This window comes from Carcharodon carcharias, chromosome 8, assembly GCF_017639515.1.
Source record: "Carcharodon carcharias isolate sCarCar2 chromosome 8, sCarCar2.pri, whole genome shotgun sequence".
In the NCBI taxonomy this organism is placed as follows: Eukaryota; Metazoa; Chordata; class Chondrichthyes; order Lamniformes; family Lamnidae; genus Carcharodon; species Carcharodon carcharias.
Genome location: NC_054474.1, coordinates 174,356,478 through 174,376,554, shown reverse-complemented (window position 1 = coordinate 174,376,554; position 20,077 = coordinate 174,356,478). Strand labels below are relative to the sequence as shown.

Here is a 20,077-nt window from a genome sequence, read left to right as displayed (position 1 = left end):
TGGATTCACCACAGTGGTTTGGTTTGTAGGATACATGAACCACTGTTGCTCCAGGTATTGGTGGCCTCACATGCACTGCTGCTGAAAGTTTTGGAGGAAAACTGCCAAACAAATATAGTACAGTGGGTTTCACTGAAGCAGCACTTTTTTAGAGTCTTATTTATGTAGTACTAGACAGTTGTACTGTTGGTATCAGCACAACATCATTAGTGAAATTGGCTGCCATAATAATACATTATGGACAGTTTATGCTAAGCAGTTGTTCCCACTGGAAACCACTTTGATGCTTCTCACATTCATGCTACTTAAACCTATTGGCAATCTATAGAGAATCAAGGGGTATGGGGAGAGCGTGGGAGTATGGTGTTGAGATAGAGGATCAGCCATGATCATATTGAATGACGGGGTAGGCTCGAAGGGCTGAATGACCCACTCCTCTTGTTTTCTATGTTTCTAATCTGTGCTGTGTGTTTAATTTATCTCCAAAGAATTTAACGTACATCCTGAGGTGAAGGAACACTATATTAACCCGTTGCGGTAGAATTGCTCCTGCATTGTCCATGTATATATTTGTGCACTTGGACTCCATATATTTTGATAAGTAATCATTGAATATGTGCCCTGTTCTAATACATATTTTGTCACATATTTTAAGCCTTTTATCTTTACCCATAGTAATGTGCATTTTTTTTTGGGAAACAGGAATCTCCCCAGGATAGTGCAATCACCAGGGACATCAATCGAACTTTTCCAGCACATGATTACTTTAAGGACACTGGAGGAGATGGTCAGGATTCCTTGTACAAGATATGCAAGGTATCGTTTTTGCCAATACTTCGCAGTGTTATTTTTGATGTTTTCATACATATTTGTATTAATTCTGTTATAAATTCAGTCATTTCCTTGCACCTATTTACTTGGAAAAAATAGATTTTATAATGTCAATTGGAATATCAAGAAGAGAGTCTTGAATAATCTTGTAAACTTTCCAAGATATTGTAACTGAGGCAACTGTGGTTATCCTCTAAGGATTAGCTTATTTCCCCTTTGTCCCATTCCCCCATATTATTCATTTGTGCTTAGAAATGATGTATTTCAGTTTTGAATCTCCTGCAGTCTTGAGCCCTCAGCAGAGAATTACATCGATGAGTTGGGAAGATGGGTACAAGTGCTCTTTGCATTTATGTTTACGGGAAGATATTTTTCTAATACTGCAATTTGCGTGTCGTAAAAATATTCAGAGCAAACAAAAAAAAAAGCATTGCATTAACCATCTGGTCCAGTTAGTTAGATGAGCTCTTTAGAGCAATTTGCTATTATGGACTTACTCACTCCCTCCTTCCAATTGACAAACCAGTGGGGGGCAGAAAAAACTAGAAAGCTGGAGCAATCTGAAATTCATCATTTACCACCTAAAAAATAATCATACAACATTTTGAAATTATTTTACAATATTGAAACCTACATTATTAAATGTGACAGCAATTCCATGGTCCTGGAAACATCCAAACTTTATTTTCCACTGAGAATGAGATTGCCCATTTATAACTGCTATCAAATTGATATTTACCCAGCTCACTTTAAGGGCTGAATTTTGCCGTCGGCAAGCAGGGAGTGGGGCCCACTCGCCGACGCACAATGACATTGGAGGGATCCCCTGACATCATCCCGCCCCATTTAAATTTTCAGGAAGGCGGGGGCGCAGCGAAATCAGCTGCAGGCCCGGCGACCTGGCAGTCACCAATTGACAGGATCATTGAAACAATTAAAGGACCTGCCCTGGCGGGATGAGGTTTCATGCAGGGATTTAAAAAGTTTAATAAAGTTTTAGTGTAAATTATGAACATGTCCCATCTCATGTGACATTGTTACCTGAGGGGGACATGTTAAGGATTTTTTTTTTCTATTTTTAACATTTTTAAAAGTGTCAGTGATCTCCCTGAAGCTGCACTTAGCCTCAGGGAGATGTGCGCTCCTCCGTGCGCATGTGTGAAAGAGCGACTCTCGCTTTTGGGGAATCCCCCTGCCCTCACAGGGAGCTCATAGCGCTTCAGGCTGGGCAGGCCTTAATTGGCCCGCCCATATAAAATGACGACGGGGTCCGCTTCTCCGGCGGGGATCGGCTCCCCACCCGTCGGAGATTGGGTTGGGTCTGCCCACCCAGCAAGCAGAAAATTCTGCCCTAAAGGTTTATTAGTGCAACACGATCACTATTCTCACTTGAAGCTAGTTAGTTTTGTATTTGTCTTTTGTATCACTTGTATCTAAATTATTTCTGCTTCGCATCATTTCAAAGGCATGAAGTTTTCGGTTGTGTTCGGAAGTTAAGGCGAGATGTTTTTTCTGTAGCTTAGAGAATTACTTGTCTGCTAAGTAATGTTTAGTCGAAAAACTGTTAATGTTTCACATTGATGACCTTTCATCGAATGAAATGTCATTGAGTTGAAATGTTAACTCGGTTTCTTTCTCCACAGATGCTGCCTTTCCTGTTTTTATTTCTGACTCCCAGCATCTGCAGTAGTCTGATTTTGACTAATGTTCAGTTGCCGTTGATCTTAGTTTGTTTATTACAGGAACAGCCTTAAAATGTGAAACCTTGTCATGTGATCCATTGAGTCGGTTACTGGGAGTTCAGATATCTTTTTAAAAAGTTGTTGGTCTCTATCGGGATTGTAGCACTACCCTCTCCACTGCCAACATACCATGTTTGTCGTGTGCACTATCTGCAGAATGCAGAATCCCAAACCTGTGGCCTTCACAAGTGCAGAATCTGTATGGGAACACCATCACCTCTTAAGTTCACCTCCAAGAGACTCCAGTCTGACTTGGATACATACTGCTGTTCTTTTACTGCCACTAGGTCATAATCCTGAAGCTCCCTACTTAACAGTAACTTCACCACACATACTGCAGCAGTTCAAGAAGACCCACCGCCTTGTCAAGAGTAACTAGATAATGGGCAATAAATGCCAGCATTGCCAACATTACCCACAAATCAAGGTGAATTAAAGGAAGTGTCTTTTATCTGACCCAAGAATAGTGCAACATTACTCATTGCAATTCCAACTGCAGTGACAAAGTTATGCAGACATGCCATTATGGTTTAATTAGAGGAGGTCACCAAAGGGCATATCCATTTGTTATTGAAAAATATATGTTTAGTGTATTTGAGTTGATTGGAGCCATTTTATTTTATCTGTAGCAAGATTCTATTCAAACACAAAGGGTCTAAAATGAGAAAATTAAGAAAATGAGTTAAATTGACTGGAACCAATTAACAGGAAGTATATCGACCTACTAGCTAAAGGCACCACAGCCATTCTTTTCTTGATTGCCTAACACAGTCATAGATAACGTTTGTGTTTTATAGGGAGGTTACTACTTTTTTCAGGAACAGATTGTTCTAAATAGTAATTAGATGGAGTATATTCATGATTAAAATGTTTGAAATCCATTTTCACTTTCACCTGTTTCATCTGCTTTAGTGGTTGTTTAAAGAAAATTAAACACAAGATAATATCGTTGTTTCCTAGTGAGCTACTTTGGCTGCAAAGGAGTGAAAATGGATAAGATGAGTAGATATGGTACAAAAAAGCAATTAAAGTCAATTGGGAAATGTAACCACTGTTACTAAATTGTAAATAATTGAATTTGATTCCTTGGAGACCCATAAATGGAATACTTATGACATGCTATTGAAGGCAATAGCATTGTGAATTGTGAAATTTCAGGTCGTCATCTGTGAAACAAAAATCAACGTTTTGGAATCAGTTTTTTTTTATACTAAAATACCTGTCAAAATTCCTATTTACAGCAATTTTATTTTAAACACCATTCTTTCCTTGGAATTCCCTCCCCACACTCTCAGCCTCGCTTAATACTTACCTCTGACCAAGCTTTTGGTCATCTGAGCTAATTTCGCTCTATAGCTTACTGTTATACTTCACTTTATAATATTTCTGTGTAGCTCTTGGGATTTTTTGTTATGTTAAAGGCGCTGTAAATATAAGTTATTGTTGTCCTGAAGAAATTCTTGGGAACTGGAAGATACCCTTTGCATTCAACTTAACATTGCTGTACTGCAAACTGGTTTCTCAGATTGGATTACAGGTTCCTGGCATTTGATGATTCGGCTAAAACTGGAACACAGCCAATATATGCGGTTTGCTTCACAGGAAATAGTAATTGGTGCAAGATTGCTGGCTCAGCATGTATGGTGAATAGTTTGACCTGAGTTCATTTCAGCTGTATAATCTGTAGCTGTAACATCAACGTGATGATGCATCATATATATTGTTAATGCAAATATGACAGGAAGTGTGGTGGCCTGCTGTTTTGACAGGGAGCACTGTACCTTGTTGCACTATTAATTTGGTGCGGGATCTTTACCCAAAACAATTTTTTGGCATAAGTGTTGGATTAAAGATGTTGAAATTTACTGATTTTTAAAAAAAATTGTTCTCTAATTATGGACAATGTTGGCAAAGCCACATTCATTGCCCATCCTTTGAGAAGGGATGGTGGGCCTTCTTTCAGTGGTTGTTCGTACAGCTGAGTGTCTACTTGTCGATATTGTTGCTAATCATAAATGGGCACACTAGGATGTGATATCTCCAAAAATCAGTCATGTGTTCTAGTAGCTGTCCTTTTGAAATATCTACACATAATTCATTTGAAATACTGAATTTGTGTCGTGTGACATAATAGATGATTTCCTTTCAGGCTTTAAAAGCCTACATAATTTATGCTGCATAACATTAAGCAAAATGAATTTAATTTTTTTTAATAAGAGAAAATGTAAAGAATCATCGAACTTCCCATTTTCATTATTTGTCAATTAAATTATAATGTTTAACCTAAGAATTCTCAGAGCCGCAATCGGAATTTTAATCATTTAGAACTCCTGAGCGTCTGTATGACCTTAAATCTAATGTTACGCATCTTTGATCCCATGCCTTCCCTAATTCAAAGCAAATTGGGACTTTTAGCGAATGGGAAATGATCACAGCTATGAATCTGGTTAAGTTGGTCTGATAAAACTTCTCCACTAGGCTAAATTATTCCAGTGTCATAGACAGATGGTTATGCAAGGACACATTTAGCATTATTGGTGTGTTCAACCACACACACATTGGCAAAAGCTCCAGAGACAAATCAGGAGTGTTCAAAGGAAGAGATTTAAATCATGTCTTCTCATTTCTTTCCTTCCAGTGAAAACCACTGCAGCTCTTTGAGCTTTGTTTTTGTAGATTAGCCCAAGGATCATCGTTTTTCCATTCCAGTCCTATTTTAGTGAAGGTTTATGATGTATAGGATTCAAATTGGACTTCTGACAGCTGAATAAGTTGTACACCTGATGCTTTATTATGGTCAGAAATTGTCCTGCAGCCCATGTAATTCAGCCTCCTGACAGTTAATTGACTGAGTTTGGAGGCAGTACTTGGCATGTCAAAAATGAGTTTTTGTAATATGCACCTCACTAAACAATGGACAAGAGGAATTAAGAGGCAGATAAAATTAGACCAAAAAATTAAAATGAGGGGACTAAAGTGTAGAATCATTTACACCAATTATCAATAAAATGCAAGGAAACTTAAAAAGAAAACAAAGAGAGAGATGTAGAAGCAATTTTGTTTTACATGATTTAAAAGTATAGAGTTAACATTGCAGACAGGGAGTGACTGTTGATGTCTGAATAGCTTTGATTACTGTAGTAGTATTTGTCACAGCCTTGTGTGAACTTATTTTTTTAAATGGCTTGCTCAGAGAGACTGATGTTTCATAAACCTGTTTAAAGATTTAAACAGGCACACACCACCCATTTTAGTACAAGAACACGAGAAATCGGAGCATGAGTACTATCATTCAGTATAATCCTGGGTGATTTTAAAACCGCTCCACTTTCCCTCCTGCTCTCCATATCCCTTGATTCCCTGGAAGACCAAAAATTTGTGTATCTGAACTTATTCAACGATGGAGCACCCATAGCCCTTTGGGATAGAGTATTCTAAAGATTCACAACCCTTCAAGTGAAGAAATGTTTCCTCATCTTGGTTCTAAATGATTGGCCTCTTATCCTGAGTCTGTGCCCTCCTGTTTTAGATTCTCCAGCCAGCAGAAACTGTCTCCACCCTGTCAAAGCTCCTTCAGAATCTTGAACGTTTCAACGAGACCACCTCTCATTCTTCTAAACTCGAGAGAATATAGGCCCAATTTACCCAATATAGGCCCCCTCTCATCATAGGGCAGCCCCCTCATCCCAGGGACCAATCTAGCAAGCCTTTGCTGTACCGCCTCCAATGCAAACATATTCTTTCTTAAATGTGGAGACCAAAACTGTGCACAGGCTTCCAGGCATGATCCCACCAAAACTCTGTGCAATTGTAGCAAGACTTGCTTATTCTTGTACTCATTCGCCTTGTGATAAAGACCAATGCACAATTTACCTTCCTAATTGCTTGCTGTACCTGCACGTTAAATTTCTGTTCCTTGTATGTACATACCCAAGACACATTGAACATCAACAGTTACAAGCTGCACACCTGTTAAAAAAATATTTTGCTTTTCTATTCTTATGACCAAAGTGAATAACCTTTCACTTCCCCACATCATATGCCATCTACCACCTTGTTGCTCATTCACTTAACCAGTCTACATCTTTTTGTAGCCTTTTTGTGACATCCTCACAGCTTGCATTCCTTCCTAGCTTTGTATCATCAGCGAACTTAGATGCATTACTCTCTGCCTTTTCGTCTAAGTCATTAATATGGATTATGAATAGCTGAGGCCCCAGCACTGATCCCTATGGCACTCCGACTCAGCCTGCCAACTTGAAAATGCCCAATTTTCCCCTACTTTCTGCTTCTTGTCCGTTAACCAACCGTGTGTCCATGCTATTGTATCATCCCCAACTCCATGATGTAATTTAACTATCTATATTTTGTTTTGATGGTTTTTTTATGCATCAGAAAAAAAAGTTTCATTTTAAACTATATAAACCAAACCTAAAGGCAGAAAGGTACACACGTGTTAAGTATTGGTTAATTTTGATAAGTTTGATAACAGCATATCGTTCACAAAAGAGCTGTCTCACACTTGAGACCAGAAAATTAATTTTGTTTTGTATAGATCCTATATCATTAAATGTCACAGAATACTCAAAGGTTGAATTGTATTTTTATTCAGGCCTATTCAGTTTATGATGAAGAGATTGGTTACTGTCAAGGCCAGTCATTTCTTGCTGCTGTGCTTCTCTTGCATGTGAGTATGCATCATTTTGTTGGGGTAACAATTACTGTACTTTAAATATTATGCCTCCCTGATAGCTTGAAATGATTTGGTGTGAAGTGCCATCTTATGGAAATATTTTGTATTGCATGTAAGTTTCTCAGTTCAGCTGAATTTGTTGTAAAGGCTGCTAAACATTTTTTCATATAGGATATTAGAAAAAAACACTTCATATTCCTTGTGCAATGCTGTAGTAAAGGAAAGTTCAATTGAAATTAGGATTATGACTTAGCAAGCAGTGTGAATTTGTTAGTTATAGTGGCCACTTTAAATGACTTGAGATTTAAAGCAGAGTTTGCTGAGCATTTATTTTAAAATGTTCAGGTTTTGCATGCTGCCTTGGTAAAATATGTTATTTCCCCAGGCAAGCAATTCTTAACCAGAAGACCTTTTTTAACAGTTGTGCAGCACAAGGGTGTAATTCTGTGCAACTGAAAATTAATTCCTTTAATCTGGAATTTTAAGATTTACACACTCTTGTTTTCAAAGATCTGCTTAAGAAAGGATTTTATAACTATACTTCTAAAGATGGTAGTACAACATTAAATATCATCTTTGCCTTACATTTAAGATGTAATTTGGGTAACTTGACCATTGTTGCCGAACTTCTTTTTCCACCTTAGGAGTTTGTAGGCAGCAGGTTACTTACTGAATATTTACCTGAAGTTTAAACTACCAACGATTCATGCAGGTCTAATAGTGTCTTCTGTTATACGTGTGCACATCCATCTTATCCAAGAGCTGAAGGGTAGAAATAACTTGCTATTAAATTTAGAAAAGCAGCACTGAAGCAAGTTATAAAAAGTTAAATTATTCAGACTTTTTTGCTGTCTGATACTACTTTTATGTACCTGTTATTAGATATAATAGAGAATAAAGAGTATTTAGTGATTTCAAAGCAAAATTAATGAAATATTAGATGGAAATATTAACAGCAAAAGCATTGCTTGAATCCATATATATTGCCCTGTTAATGTTTCACTTTAACGTTGATCAATTAAAAGTATTCTCGTTTAGCGTGCAAGATTTGTTTTAAAGTCGTTTCCTGCTGGTCTAACTTCGGGCTGTGTGATGTAACCTTGGAGCAGCCTCTTCCACCCCCTGACCCTTTCTCTTGCTGCCACCATTTCTGGCGCTCCCTGACTCATCCTCTCGCTGACTCTTGCACTCACGAATCACTCACTCACCACTCCCCTCTCCTGAATCTGCTTTTCTGTTCAAGATTCAGATCTGATCCAAAGCCGGAGTTCCGTGGTTGTGAAAGTGCGGAGCTGAGGCTGTACAATAGATGTTTTTTTTTTTAAATGCTCCCACTCGCCGCTCCCCTCTCCTGAACCCTCGCTGTGAGAGGCTAGGCTCCGGAGATGAGAAGGCTTCGGATTGGATCTGGGTCTTAAATGGGAAAGCAGGTTCAGGAAGGTGAATCTGTGAGCAGGCAAGTCGGGGAGTGGGAGGTTCAGTGAGAGTGTGGATTGGCGAGAGGGTGTCTTAGAGAGCTGGAGAGGACAAGTCGGAGGGTTGGCAGCAAGAGGGTAGGTTAAGCAGCGGTAGAGACTGTGAACCAGAGGGTCGGTTGGAGGAAGGGTCCGCAGTGACTAGGAGGGTCAGAAAGTGGGATGTGTGGTGAGTGAGAGGTTTGGGAAGTCGGATTGTTTTCATTTTGGTATATCCTTTGTTTTGATGTCATATTAAACCTTATCTCTCGACTATTTCCTTTTTCCCTCACCTTGTCCACTAGAACATAAATTTCCCATTGCCTGACAGAATGATTTGGGTGGCCTCTTCCCTTAGCTACTAGCTTGGCTGTCTGCTTTCAAATGCAACCAAAGGAGTCATGTGGAAAATCCCTATCTGAGTTTCTCTTCTCCTTATCTCCCTCACAAAAATCTCACTTCAGTATGCCAGCTGTATTGTCACTACTGCTTCCCCTAGCTAAAATCAACAGTTTACAGCACTGATCAAGAACTGAACTCTGTGTCTATGGCCCCATTTCATACTAAACAATGTACTTTGCCTGATAAACCATCAAAGAAGACTCAAAATATGAATTCCAATCTGGTTGTTCAGCAAATTTTAATGAACTTGATTCTTGATCCATTCAGAGATATTTTCCATCCTGCCTGTTATTAAGTTGGCATGTCTAGCAAGTAACCATGTTTTCATTGAGCTAAGTTGAACTCTAGAGCTCTCTGTACTAGAACTTATTGATGTCAGATGAGAGTCTTAGGAGTAGTTGGAGAAACAACTTGTCCCAATATTGAGGGAGGGGTTGACGATGGGAAACGCAAAGCACATAGTTTTCTTGTGTGTAACAAAAAGCAACCAAGCGTAGTGGGTTATTGGTGACCATCGTGTTCTTTTTTCACATCCTTTGAGCAGTGCAAAGTACTTTGTCAAAGAAATCCATGAATATAAATGACTACTTTTTTCTTATGACGACGCTTCAATTTGTATCATTTCAGATGCCTGAAGAGCAAGCGTTTAGCGTTCTGGTCAAAATCATGTTTGATTACGGACTCAGGGAACTTTTTAAACAAAATTTTGAAGACTTGCATTGCAAGTTCTATCAGCTGGAAAGACTGATGCAGGTAAAAAAAAAACCTCTACCTAAGCCATCATTATGGGAAGAAATGTACAGTTTGAACTACGAATGTTTAATAGACTTGTTGGGAGGACCTGGATTGCCATAGCGTTTATTTTACATGGAAAATGTCTCGTTTTTGGTTTTGTCATCGGAATAAATCTGGAGCAACATGAAACTAAGTTCATTAGAAACTTTGTGAGCTTTTAAAAGAGACAAAGTTGGTAGATGAGGTTTAGCAGAATAATGATGGAAACCAAGTAAGCACAGACCACTATCACGTTTGAAAACAGTAGTGTGGGAAACTTCAGTGGTCGACCCACATTCTCTTGCTTACAGAATTGTGCAATATGAAAGGAGGCTGGGAAGGAAAGGAGAAGAAAAAGGAGAGTACCCTCGCACTCGGTTCTAAACCCTGAAGAATGATCATCTTCAGCTGTCTGCCCGAGGACAGGTTCAGCCGACAGCATCCTGAGTTCCACCACGGGTAGGGCAAGGAGGGAGGCAGGTCCCAGATCCACCCCTGCCGGAATGGGCAGTGAACCCTATGCTGTGTGCACCAGTCTGATCCAACTGAGCTAGGCAGCCCCGGTGACAGCATGCACTTTTACATGCATGTTGTAGCCCGGAGCTGTGAGTAGTGATGGCAGAGGCTCTGATTTTCTTTCCATCCCCTGACTGACCAGGAATCTTTCCTGCCTGCCATTAGTCTATGTTGGAAGGATTTGCAGATTGAGAATGAACCTTTTTGGCTGGGTTATGAATGCACCTTCCTTGGCCATCAAGTCTTAGAGTGGGACATGAACCTGAAGCTTCTGGCTCTTAGGCAGGGACGCTACCCGCTGTGTTACAGGATCACCTCCCTGAAGGATATAGTGGCGTTTTTGTTCCGAAACTAAAATATGGACAGATAAATTCAGCATTTTGTGGTTTGCCAAATTTCCCTCTTTCTGGAATACGATTAATCTTTAAACCACTGAAATATTTGTTCAAAGTATAGGTGGTAAAAGGTTAAGTGTTAATGATTTCTGTATCCAATTTTACCTTTGAAAAACAAGCCAGTTGCTGATCTTTTGTTTTCCTTGGCATTATTATACCATAATTATTAGATTTCACAGGCACTATAAATGGATTCAGATTTCCACCGTTCTTGGCTCCATGGAGCCTGTATTCAAAGTGCTGCTTAAAATAGGATGAATCTAATGAAAATTATGCAAGTAGTCAATAGATTATGTAACATTGTTATTATTTGCAAGTTTCTGTTAGATATATCGCCATATTTTTCCACAAACTCAGATTTCCTAAACCAGTATTTAAGTAGGTTTCCAGCGGACTGTCCCAGTGCAGTGAAAAATTTTCCACCCAAGCTGTTTATTTTATTCACTGTGTGAATAGATTTGACCTGGTTATTTAAACACTGCGCTGTATGTTTTGATCTAAAAAGTAACAACAGACCTACATGTTTTTGAAAATGTTTCAAGTGACACCGAAATAACAGTAAAACAAGTTTTTTTTTCCCCCCCCTGGAAAAGCAGGATGTAAATTGAGATAAGTAACACGAGTTTTGTCAATAGACAGTTTAACTCAACAACCTAGTGATCCATTACAAAAAAAACTTTAAGATTTTGGCTGCAGAGTCGATACTAAAGGGCAGAAATTAGAATTGGGTGTACTTAGGTGCCATTTGAAAATGTAATTCCTTCCATGGCTTTTGCTGACAGTTAAACTAGGTTACCTTAGGATCGTTGATAGAGACAAACTGCCCAAAAGAGGGTGAGTAGGGAGATCATCTTGAGTTTTTAATTGTCTAGATGTTCAAGTTTCTGAGGTTAAACCTTATTCTGAATCCAGTGGGATCTTCGAAGCAAAGCAGCAGAATCAATTCCATTCCTTTCTCGACTCCCAAGTGCCTAAATTTTCTACTGGTTTTTAGATGCCGTTTCAAATGCTTCGCAAAATTGTAATAGACCTTTTGGTTCTCATGCCAATACATCACTTAAGAGCAGTGGTCCTGTCAAGGCTAAGCAAACAATAAGCACAGCAAAACGGATTCTTTGGCTGTTGTCTATTTGAAATAGGGGGTATTTGGCTATTAAATGATTAATTATTTGATGACCCAATCTGAAACAAAAATCAGCTTCCAGGAGTTCATATCAAATTGAAAGAACAAATTTGAATTCCTTGGATTTCCAAAATGATATCTGGCAGCCAAGTGTTTGTTCAGGGACTCAGATGCTCCTTGTTTGTTTGCTTCTTATGGTTCTGAGAAACTTATTAAGCTACCCCTTACTCAAGGAGACTTTAGTTATTCACCCTCAACTTAATGAACTTGGGCAGCAATTTGACCTAATCGTTTTTTCTGATCTCCATTTCTAAATTTCATCTCCTGTAGTCAGTTTGGAGTTCAGCTTTTTATTACTTTTTCCATCATAACTTGATTTTTTTTTTGTTGCTGTAACATGCTCTTTTTCACATTGTACATCTAAAGCAGATAATCTGGTCATTGTCTCGTTGCTGTTTGTGGAATCTTCCTGTGCGCACTTCAGTTATCGTATTTCTTTATTATGGTGACCATGTTTCAAAAGTGCTGCTTTGGATGTAAAACACTTTGGGACGCCCTGAAGTTGTTGATTTATCTTTTTTCTAGCATAAAAATAAATAAGAGTTGCACAGCGCGATTCACATAGCGCAGTGCAACAGAAAACAACAGTACCTAAAAAACTGAAATTAATTTCTATTAAGATGGTTTTACAGAATTCATGACTTATGGTGTAAAGGACTGTTAAAAGACAAGTAACTTTAGTATTCCTGTACTTAACTGGGCACATGTAGTGACCGCACCTTAACTTCAAGAATGGTTGCTGCTACATCTGAAGGTGAGTGATCTGTCTTCTGTTGTGCTGCCAATAAATGTTGCTTTTACTTTCAGGAGTATATTCCAGATTTGTACAACCACTTCTTAAACATCAGTCTTGAAGCACACATGTATGCCTCCCAGTGGTTTCTCACTCTGTTCACTGCTAAGTTCCCACTCTATATGGTCTTCCACATCATTGATTTGCTGCTCTGTGAGGTAAGTGTATTGTTAAAAATGAAAATAATTGTACCTTTAGAATATGAAGGTTAATTTAAAATAATTGTTGATAAGGTTGTAAAAATCTCAACAGGGTTTGAGTTAATATTTAAGCTGTGCACAAGAATCCTGATGATGATTTGTTGTTGTTTCTTTCATTTGTCTCCATTTTTAATTTCATACTTGTTCTCTTTTCTTTCTTTCATGTCTGCACTGTTTTTTTTTTAAAACAGACATTGGAACCTCACTATATGACCACCCAGAGGACTGTGACTGCCTTAGTGTGGTGGTTCAGTTAGAGGGTGCGTTCCATTTGTGTGCCAGAAACCACTTGGCACCATCAGGTGAATCAGCTGCTGTCTGGCTGCACTGTCATCACTCAGCTACAGGTGATTCTCCCAACCTGTTATAACTGATCCTGGCCACAAATTGTGGTTCAAGCAGACTAGAAATCTTTGCAATTTCTGAAATACATTTTTTATTACCTCCTACCTGGGCCCTACATCAGCCACATCTATTCCATGGTTCCCAAGTATAACAAGAGAAAGCTGAGAACAATTACATAACTGCATATTGTGACACAAGAAATGAAAAGTACCAATAGGTTGTTTCTTTATTTGGGAGCCGTGCAGAAACAGCATATCTTTTTCTTAAGTATAGTTGCAAAAGAGCATTCAGGAACACTTTCCTCGTCAAATTGCTATTTAATCATGAAAATAGTTGTAATTTGATATAAACCACATGGTGGTGCTGTTTAGGACAGAGATACCACTGAAACACAGGCCTTTGTAAGTTTATTGGTGTTTTGATCACAGGTAATATTTAAACAGTGATGATCTGTTTGACATTTTTAACTTTTGCCAAACAGATCTTACTCCTAGGCCATAAATATTTTTAAAATTCCAGTTATCTGGAATTCCAGCTGCAATGTGGATTCACTGAAGGAGCAGTAGTTCTTTGCAGAAGGTCACATTGTTGATGATAGGTTCAGCTAACCAAAGCCAAAGATTTAGTTATCCAGATAGCTGTTAAGTTTAAAAAAAACCTTCTCCATTCATTTATGCCTGATGTGCGTGATATATATCAACTATTTGTGTACTTTATCTAGTTCAATTTGTCTTTTCTATTAAGTTCGCAGCCCCCCAACCCCCAGGTTTTGTGATAGGGTAAGGAAGAATTTAATTTGACCACCAGAGATTTTGTGCATACTCCCAAACATGCAGGATTTCAGCATAGATTGATGTCCACTGTCAGAGAGATATTTTGCTTTTGAGTAATGGATTGAGCATTACAGTGTGTAAAGGCTGTGGGTTAACACTTTGTTTCTCATCAATTTATATCGAATGGAATCTTTTGCTATGAACATGTTTATTGTATATCATTTATACTGGTGTTGAAGGGCCCTTCAAACTGTGGCTCGTTTTAACAGTCTGTGCCAATTTCCTTAGAACCACCTCAGTTTTCAATTTCATGTTGGTGCTAATTCAGGTGGATTCTACTATGATTGGGACACCCTGAATTTGTTAGAAGCACTACAGTCTGAAAATTCACTTTATTCAAATAAACTGTTGATGGACCTGCTGCTGAATTCCCCTTGTCCTAATTTTGACAGCCTTATTCACTGCTGCTACCTCCTATCCATCTTAATGAGTATTCACTAACCCCATTCCAGCCACCCAAGTAAATTGTATACAGCGCATGTACAGAAACATCCAAATATTGGAACTGCGCAGACTGAGATTTTGCAGTGTAACAAGGGCAATGGAGAAAGATATCAATGCAGTTTTGCTAGCAACAATACTAGCGTTTAAATATGAGGGTTGAGGATTTTAAATTTGGGGGGTTGCAAGGCCGCATGGGTTAGGAAGGATGAATGACCAACTGTACAACTGGCACAGCTGTAAATTCAATGTCCCACTGTAATAACACTTATAAACAATGTAAAGTATTCACTGTGCTTTGGCAATGGATAGTATGTTCAACACTATCAATTTTCCTTTCCCGATTTCTTCCTTTCTTGAAGACTGCAGACTCTATTGTTCACCCTTCATTAGCTTGCGTAAATGGCTGTTATACATGTGTGATCTTTCGGTTTTGCCAGTTCTTTAACCACAGGAGGGATCACAGCTGAGCCTGATCTGGGCCATGTGTCCATGCATGTGTGCACTTTCAAAAGGAATTGCTGGGCAACGATCAAAACCCAGAAACATGACCACATTTCCCCCTTCAACCCAAGGTGCTGAGGCTATGTCTGATCAGAATAAATTAACTACAGTTGAATGTACAATTAAAAAAGAGACTGGAAAGTGCCAGTAGCCTTGTTACTTTGAAAAAGACTTGCATCTTAGAATTTTTGTATCCTCAGGACATCCCAAAGTGCTTCATAACAAATGAACTGCTCTTGAAATTATTTTGTAGGCAAACAATATAGAGAGGCAATTTGAAAGAAAAACAAATACTGTACAATGTTGAGGTACATGGCAAGAACAGTGAATCAACAGAATCTTTGCTGAGACTTTGGAATGCACTGGTCAGACCACACTTGGACCTTGGCTTCAGAGGGAACATTAATGCGTTGTAGAATGTAAAAGCAAAGGAGTAATATGAATAATTACAACTGAGGAGGATAAACTTTGAGGAAAGGTTAGAAAAGTAAATTGGAATAGTGATTTTTTAGGTTTTTGCAATCAGATTAGCAAAGTTCAAAATATGATTAGTTACACTAAGTAGATATTGCAGAAATGGAATGAACCTCACTTGGCAGAATAATCTTTTCTCATTTGACTTTTTCTTTTCATATTTATGTAAAAATAATTAAGCCTTTAGCCTAAATTTTTATTTTCTTTTAGAAAATAATTTTTATGCAAATATTAATCTAGATGTAAACCATCAATATAAAATCTCAGGAGTTCAGATCAGGAACTTTTACATAGAAATGTTCCGTGCTTTTTCAAAAATAACATATGATTCCCCACCCTTACAAAAGAAAATAGTATGCATGTTCCCAACTCAAACGTCTTTATTTTGCTTTAAGAATAGTGCAGCCAGTGTGCAAGTTTTTCCAGTGAATGAAGGAAGTCGCATGTTTTGTCTGCTTCTCTGTTTGAAATACCAAAATAGTTGAAAGAACGTTTTTGTTTTAATGCTCTTGACTGCTCCTTTACAGTCATGTTTTTACCCAGAAATAACACGGCCAAAGATGGCAATTGTGTGTGTTGCAATAAACTATGTTAACCGAGTCTTGTGTGGAATTCAACAAAGGTCCTTTTCACAGAAAAGCTTAGAGCCTGAGAAAGGCATTTTAACAGACGAGTAATGCATCAACATTTGAACACACTCTCTATTGGAAGCCCTGGCCTACACACTCATGATCCTACATCTGTTTGGGTTTAGCAAGTATTGTTGTCTGTAATATCGAATATGCCAGTCTGTGAATTAAGTGATGGAAATGGAAATGCTGTTGAACTTAAGGCCGTCTTCTCAAAATTGTTGGGATATTTCCACTTTGGCCTAACACAGTGGACCATTGTGCTATTCTGCTCTCACCAGATTGTCAATCTTCAGCTTTCAGTATCAAAATTAAAATGTATTTGTTTTTACATAGAAATGGCAGGCCAGTTATACTTTATTAACCTACAATGCCTGGTATATCTTGAGCGCTTTAAATTAATTTAGAAGTTAGCAATAGAAGGTTATTTTTCCTGAAATGGTTTACATAAATGTACTGTGTATGAAAAATGAATTTGAAAAAGTTCAAAAATGTTTTCTTGCATAAGCTTACGTAAAGTTTTGTAACTTTTTTAAGGGGATAAGTGTTATCTTCAACGTTGCACTTGCTTTACTGAAGGTAAGCGTCACAACTTCTATTATATATTCACAATGTGGTTTAAATAATGTTTATAGTTGTCATTGTTTATCTCCACCAAAAGTGGAACATTGTTTAACTTACTTTGTAAGAGTTTTAAATGACATTTTATTAATATGTATAAAAGTTAATTTGGATGTAAGCCATCATTAATAATCTTAGGACTAATTTCTATGTAAACCATTATTAATATCATTGTGGCGAACTTTGAATTATGCTAAATGAAAGACACTCCAGTTACACCCCTTTTGAATGAGCAGAATTGCAAATTGAACACATCATCTTGTAATATACATTTGCTATTTCAGAAAAAGTTTTTGGAATTCATTCATGAACACAGTTAGGAATAATTCAATTTGTCATTTCTATTATATTATAGTTAAAAAAATACTATTAATAATTTGAGCACAAAACTGACTAATACTGATGGTGCTTCCCACCAGAGAAGGCTGTTTTGCATTCTTACAGCCTCATCATGCTTAGTGTTTCAGCTGGCGTGAGGGTGGCCTGATTTAATGAAAGAATCTGATTAGAATGAGAGTAGCGCTCTGTGTTATGTATTGGCACAAATTTAATCTTTTCTAACAGTGAGCAGGGAGCCTTAATTACCAAGATTTTACTGAATGCTGATTGTCAATTTCACAGACTTGTTCGGATAGCACTAAAATCTGTTTAAAAATCTCTCCTGCAGACCTCAAAAGATGATCTTCTGTTAACAGACTTTGAAGGGGCCTTAAAGTTTTTCCGTGTCCAGCTTCCTAAAAGGTATCGCTCTGAGGAAAATGCTAAAAAGCTGATGGAGCTGGCTTGCAGTATGAAGGTAATCAAATAAACATTTAGTAGCTGCTAATGTTCAGTAGCAAAAAAAGGCAGGGACTTAAATAAAATGTTTTTAGAAGAAGTTTGTTTGATGGCATTTTTTGAAAAAATATCCAGCTGACACAACTCGATAGAACACTGAATTATTCTGGTAAAACACGTTCTGTAAATATGAATTTTATAATTTAGTGCAGGATTAAATTTTGTAAAAAAAAAAACTGGGAAAATGTAAAAACAAGTACTTTGTGGATTTTCTTTTAAAATCTGCTTTATTTAGGATTGCAGATTGGATATGATTGCTTTAACAGATACTTTGAGGTCATTCCTATTGTGGTCATTGTTTTCTTTAGTTTCACTGATAGATATGTTGGTGTAATAACAACACAGTCACTGTCTGAAAGTTTTGGACGCAAGTCTTTTTTTCTAAAGAGTTGGGACCAGGAAATTCTTTGTTTTTAAATCAGGAAGAAAAACAGTTCCGTTGTGTTGTATTCCTTCCTATCAGAAGGGTTTGTTTATTTTGTTTCAACAACCCCCACATTTTACCTGTACCTTTCCTTAGGATTAATTCAAAAATAAAGCCCAATTTGTGGTGTTGGTCCGATCGTATCTTATGCAACTTACCCAGGACTGAGTGCCAGTGATCCTTTTGAATGTGGGAGCCTGGCACTATGTCCAGATATTTATGTGCACTTCCTGCATACATACAGAGGTTTCCCGATGACAACTCCCAGCTAACTAATATTTCGCTTTCTCCCTGTGTGATGCTGCTGGAAAAAAAATCTGGATCAGTAACAAAATGCAGATTGGGGATTTAATCTACTTGTCTGTATGATTACCCCCAGTACCAAACAGAATGATCAATCAAGCTACTAAAACTTTATTTTTAAAATACGTATGCTGACTGCGAATAAGAACAGCCCATTTTTAAATAGGCGCTCACTGATGAGAACAACTTTAGGTAAATAACATTTCTGTCTAAAGGTGCTTCATGTTACGAAAAAATGAATTTACTGCTGTTTAATTTGAAGATTTAATTTATATTCTTAATATCCATTTGTACAGATCAGTCAGAAAAAGCTTAAGAAATATGAAAAGGAATACTTAGTAATGCGAGAACAACAAGCTCAACAAGAAGATCCTGTTGAAAGGTTTGAGGTACGAAATAATCAATGGTATCCATAGCCAACTACCTGATATCCATGTTTGACTATATATGTTGTCATTAAATCAATTATTGCTTCAAATTCTTCTGTTAACGTTTCTTTCCAATAGTCAGTTTACTGCAGCAAAGTTGATTCTTCAAGTGCCAGTTTCCAGTCCACCTGCTGGAAAAAAGCCTCGTTTATATTGCAAGTTGGTTATTTCTACAGTAGCAAAGTTGATTTTTTTTTAATGCAAATGCTCTATTTTGGTGCTGCTACAGTCCATGAGGGTTTGGAAAGATCCACACTGGCCAAGAATAATTAGACCACCATCTTGGCCTACATAGAGGTGGTGGAGCAATTAAACCGCTTGCTTCAAGTTATGTCTTTTGCCTGCCACTGACAGGCCAAGCATGAACCTTGCCACTGAAGACATTGTTTAAGTTTATCACCAGCTTTAGAAATATTGGGGACAAATGGAGCTGTAAATAATGCTGGAATTTAAAGTACCTCAGAATTCAGAACAAGGAAGATGTGATTACTAGTGTGACTTTGGAGTGCACAATTCCAGAGTTTAGTAATGTCCAAATAATAGGAAATGGCAAACCTTGATTGTGTAAACAGAGTATTGATCACCTAACAGCCTGGGTTAAAACCTATTAATTCTCTGCTCCTTTTGTTACATTAAACTTTATTTATCTGGCAAATGTCATTGGGCCGAAGGTCATAAATAGTATTCCAGAGGCTATTAACCTTAATCTCTGCACAAATTTGGGGGATAATGGATGTAACTTTCACACTTCTGTTACTAGGATCTCTTTCTTGCCTATGAAAGAGTGAATAATAATTGCTAAAGCTCAGAAATACTTTGTGCAGGACAGCATGTTTGTCCTTTCACATGAAAAGAAATGTTCTTAAGTTGTATTCTGAGTTTTGGTGTTGACTCTGAAAAGGCAGTGTTATGTTTTGTCACATTCAATTGCAGGACTTGGTTAAAATATTAAGTGAAGATGTAGTGTATTCATAGGTGAATGATGACTGATGGGAGGTTTAACAGAATGCAGTTTGGGTTACAGTTAGTGTCAATTTACAGAAGTGTATTGTTAGTCTAGTTTTATAGATATATTTTCACCTCATAATTGAACTGTCTGCTTTTCTCCAGCGTGAGAATAGACGTCTGCAGGAGGCAAATATGAGATTGGAACAAGAAAATGATGACCTTGCACACGAACTGGTTACTAGCAAGATCGCACTCAGGAAAGACTTGGATAATGTAAGTGTAAACTCTGCAGCCTTTTTGACTGAAC

The 20,077-nt window shown here is 37.7% G+C and overlaps 1 protein-coding gene across 6 annotated transcripts in view; it reads left to right on the top strand.

Annotated features, from left to right (window-relative positions):
* The window catches only part of LOC121280726 (rab GTPase-activating protein 1), a 193,730-nt gene that overhangs the window by 155,470 nt on the left and 18,183 nt on the right, over positions 1–20,077 (top strand). For all 6 annotated transcript variants that reach the window (XM_041192852.1, XM_041192855.1, XM_041192850.1 and 3 more), the window contains 8 exons: positions 703–816; positions 7,186–7,260; positions 9,750–9,875; positions 12,798–12,941; positions 16,747–16,788; positions 17,498–17,626; positions 18,691–18,783; positions 19,933–20,043. In XM_041192852.1, the coding sequence (XP_041048786.1) occupies positions 703–816; positions 7,186–7,260; positions 9,750–9,875; positions 12,798–12,941; positions 16,747–16,788; positions 17,498–17,626; positions 18,691–18,783; positions 19,933–20,043 (834 nt within the window). The remainder of the gene's footprint in view (positions 1–702; positions 817–7,185; positions 7,261–9,749; positions 9,876–12,797; positions 12,942–16,746; positions 16,789–17,497; positions 17,627–18,690; positions 18,784–19,932; positions 20,044–20,077) is intronic.